This window comes from Tinamus guttatus, unplaced genomic scaffold (genome assembly GCF_059628265.1).
Source record: "Tinamus guttatus ecotype Peru unplaced genomic scaffold, ASM5962826v1 Tinamus_guttatus_pri_ptg000244l, whole genome shotgun sequence".
Lineage (NCBI taxonomy): Eukaryota > Metazoa > Chordata > Aves > Tinamiformes > Tinamidae > Tinamus > Tinamus guttatus.
In genome coordinates, this window is record NW_028288778.1 from 1,061,612 (window position 1) to 1,065,759 (window position 4,148).

The following is a 4,148-nucleotide window of genomic DNA, read 5'->3' on the forward strand; positions in this document are numbered from 1 at the left end:
AATGCAGATTAAAAAATAAATAGTTTTACAAATAAATCAGCAATAAGTGTAAATACCAAAAGAGCTACAAAAAGTCTCCTAAAAAAAAAGTCTTAAATAAAAGAGCCTAGCTGCTCACCTGTAGAAAGACTCCGGCCCTGGAAAAGGGGCCCGGGGACGAGGTCGGGCATGGGGCCTCCATGGGCAGGGCCGGGAAGGGGCTGCCCCCAGCCTCGAGCTGCCTCCACAGCCCCTCCTGGCACCCAGGGAGGCACCACGGGACCCACTGCAGGTACCGGGGCCGGGGATCCCCCCACACCAGCGCGGGGACCCCCGGGAAGGGGAGAGGAGCACCGTGCCGGGGAGCTGCCGGCTGCACGGGGTGTCCGGCCGTCCCGCCGGCTCTGCGGATGGGAACGGGACGGGGCAGGAGCGGCTGAGCCTGCAGCCGGCTCCGGGGCCGCCGCGCCGTAGCACCGTGGGGGGCCCACGGGAGCCCCCCGGAAAGCACCGAAGGACGGGGAGCATCCACAGGGCCGCGGCCGCGCTCCCTGTCCTGATGGGGAGGACGGAAAGAGGAGAGGAGGAAGACAAGGGAAAGCAGCAGCGCGACGGCCGGGGAGCGCGGCGCAGCCGGCGCGGTGCCGCGCTCACACCTCGGTGAAGGGCAGCCCGCACTGCTCCTGCCGCTTGCCGCAGCGCCGCGCCACGATGGCCAGGTAGAGCATGAGCAGGGCCACCCAGTAGCAGGCGTAGAGCACAGCGCCCGCCACCAGGAAGGCCACCTCGGTGTCGCTGAGCAGGTCCTGGCTGTAGGCGGTGTAGGCCAGCCCGCCCAGCAGCACCGCCACCCACACGGACACGGGCAGCAGCCCCACGAAGTTGACCACGATGGTGCGGCGCCCCGACGTGCCCCAGCCCGACTTGTTGATGGTGGCGATGGCAAACATCTTGGCGGGCAGCAGGCTGGACATGTAGAGCAGGGCGTAGAGCGACATGAAGATCATCTCGGCGCTGCCCCGCAGGAAGCAGGCGTAGGTGGCCTTGATGATGCCCACGAGCTGCACCGTCAGCAGGAACAGGAGGATATTCCAGATGCGCCCGCGGTAGAAGAGCTGGATCACAGTGGCGATGAGGAAGAAGGGGAAGAAGCCGGTCACCACGGACTCGTAGGTCATCCAGAGGTGGTGCTTGTGGAACCACAGCGCGTTGTAGAGCCACTCGCGGAAGTAGGACTTGCTCCAGCGGGTCTGCTGGTTGAGCCAGCGCAGGTAGCGGGTGGGCGTCTCCGTGAGGCACTTGGAGCGGGCCGTGTACTTGGTGCGGTAGCCCAGGCTGAGGACGCGGTTCGTGAGGTGCCGGTCGTCGCCGAAGCTGCACTTGGTGCCCAGGAAGGTCTGGTGGTACCAGTCCTCGAGGAAGTGCTGCAGCAGCGCGTTGCGGTACATGCCGAGCGGGCCGCTGATGCACTGCACGCAGCCGAAGTAGGACTGGCAGGCGCGCTCCACGTTGAAGGCCATCCAGTAGCGCACGCTGCTCAGGAAGGAGATCCACGAGTCGTACTTGTTCAGGATCTGCGGGTGGAGAGGGAGGCCGTGAGAGGCGGCGCTGCTGCCGCCGCGGCCGCCGGGCCCCCCGCCGTACCTGCACGTCGCCGCCCACGCCGCCCACACCGGGGTCGGCCTCCAGGATGCGGAGCATCTCGGCGGTGCAGGCGGGGTCCAGCACCGTGTCTGAGTCACACACCTGGGGGCGCAGGGAAGGTCGGGGCCCGCCGCGCCGCCCACGCGCGCGCCCGCCGGCCGGGCAAGCCCGAGCCGCGGCCGGCGAGCCCCGGCGGCGCCCGCCGCCCGCCCCAGCCCGGCCCGCGCAGCCACCTGGATGTAGTCGACGGAGTCGCCGAGCGCGCGGAAGGCCGTGTACATCACCTCGCGCTTCCCGCCCCACTTCTGCAGGATGCACGAGTAGGTGGTGCCGCGCACGAGCGCCTGCACGTGGGCCAGCCCCTCGCGCAGCCCGGCCTCCGTCTCGCCCTCGCCCCACGCGTGGAAGTTGCTCCTCCAGATGTAGCTGCCAGCACGCTCCGAGCCCATGACCTCGTGGAAGATGTCCCGCATGTAGGTGTCCTCGGCGCTGTTGCCATCCACCACGAGGACCACCTTGAGGCCGGGGAAGGCGATGCGCTTGGCCGAGCGCAGGCACTTCTTCAAGTAATCGGGGTCCTCCTGGTAGGCGGCAATGCAGAGGGCCACGGAGCGGCCCGCGCGGCCCGGGCACCCCTCGTGCCGCATGCGCCGGTGCTCCAGGAAGGCAAAGAGGCTCTGGATGAAGAGGTGCAGGCCCAGGATGGCTCCGTACAGCCCGAAGGAGAGGTAGTGCTTCTCGGTGTGGATGAACTGGTAGCCTGTGACGTAGGCGGCCAGGATGCCCCCCAGCACGGCCAGGGCGAAGAGGCTGGTGCCCACCACGCGCAGCACCGTGGAGAGCCTCGCTGGCATCTGCGCGCCAGCAGGGACGGTCAGGGCAGGAACCAGCACCCCCTGCCCTGTCCCTCTCCGGTCACCACCCTGTCCCTGTGTTTTCTCCTCCCACCCTGCACCCAAATCTGCGGGGCTCTGGGGGGTAGCTCCATCCTGGGGTCAAGCGGGAAGAGGGGTTGCAGGAGGTGGCACCACCACAGAGGTGCCCGCAGCCCTGGGGACCTCCGTCCAGCAGCCAGGGCCGGCAGCACCCGGCTCACTGTGTGGGACCCTGCAGTGACAAGGGGACTGTGGGAGCCGGGGACACGGGAGGGCAGCAGAGCCCGGGAGTGGCCTCGCCGGGGCTGCGGGACCGGGGGCGCGAGCAGGAGGTGCCCGGGGGTGGGCAGGGCAGGTCCCCAGGGTCCCGGTGCCGCAGCTGCCACCTCCCCGGTGCCTCCAGCTCCTCCTGACCCCCCTCCCCGCCGGCGGGACCAGGACTCACCGTGGAGGAGCCGGTAGCGCCGCTCGCCCCCGGCCGCTGCTGTCGCCGCTGTGCGCCCGGCCCGGCCCGCGCGGCCGCTTTATAGCGCGGCGGGGCCGGCACCGCCCGCAGCCCGCGGCGGCCCCGCCCGGCACCGGCACCGGTACCTCCGGCACCGGTACCTCCGGCACCGGCACCGCTGCGCCGGCTCCGACACCTCCCCCAGCCCCCGGCACCACCCCGGCCCCGGCACTGCCTCCGCCTCCCCCGGCTCCGGCACCGCTCGCGGGGCTCCGCCCAGCGGTACCGGCAGCGGTACCGGCAGCGGCACCGGCACCTCCGGCCCCTACCCAGGAGCTGCCGCCCAGCCCGGCGCGGGCCGCCCCGCTGCCACCTCCCCAGCGTCGCGCGGCGCCGTCCCCGACCCCTGCGTGTCCCGCAGTGACACCCGCCGCGTCCCCTTGGCTGCGGGCCACCCCGTGGGGGCACCTGGGGACATTTGAGGACACTTAGGGACACCCCTGCCCTCCTTCCCTCATCCCCTGCAGGACAACCCCCCCCCCGGCCCTGCAGGGTCGGTGTCACCGGCCGGGACGCACCGCGCTGCGGGCGCGCGAGCTGCAGCTCCCGCTGTGGGCTCCGATCCAGCGCTCCGGGGCTCGGAGCCGCAGGCAGCGTCAGGCCGGGAGCCGGCACGGGAGGAAGCGGCTCCCGGAGCCTTCAGGCCCCGTCCTGGCTGGTCCCCATCCCGGCACGGAGGCGGGGAGCCCTCCCGGCTGCGTCTCGCTGCGGGGAGGTGGGTGAATCCAGGGCCCCCGGGTCCGCAGGTGCCGGGAGTAGGGAGGGAGATGGGGATCAGGACGGGATGGAGACAGGGATGAGGATGCGGATGGAGCTGGAGAGGTGGGGACGGGGACAGGGAAGGGGATGGGACACGTGCCGCCCCCCCACGCCGCTCTGCCAGTGCCCGTGGCCGGGGCCGGGTGGCACCTCCAGAGACCCCCCCTCACCTTTGGGCGCGCGGGGCTCGCAGACCCCGCTCGGCGCCGGCTCCCTGCGGACCCGCACCCGGGCGTCACTGAAACCTCCTCCTCCAGCGCAGGAACCTCCTCGCTGCCCGGGGCTGGTTTGCAGCCGGCAGACCAGAAAGCGCCGTTCAAAGAGACTTTTCAGGGCAACCCCACGGCGGCGGCAGCCCCCGGGGCGAGCAGCACGAGTGAGCGCGG

At 71.0% G+C, this 4,148-nt stretch overlaps 1 protein-coding gene across 1 annotated transcript; it reads right to left on the reverse strand.

The window, feature by feature from the left end:
* Nucleotides 1-629: 629 nt before the first annotated feature.
* On the reverse strand, nucleotides 630-2,483 carry HAS3 (hyaluronan synthase 3). The gene is made up of 3 exons (XM_088526273.1): nucleotides 1,857-2,483; nucleotides 1,624-1,725; nucleotides 630-1,553 (listed from the first exon to the last, which is right to left on the reverse strand). The coding sequence occupies exons 1-3, from the start codon at nucleotides 2,475-2,477 to the stop codon at nucleotides 630-632; spliced, it is 1,647 nt and encodes a 548-aa protein (XP_088382399.1). The 5' UTR covers nucleotides 2,478-2,483.
* Between the last annotated feature and the right edge of the window lie 1,665 nt (nucleotides 2,484-4,148).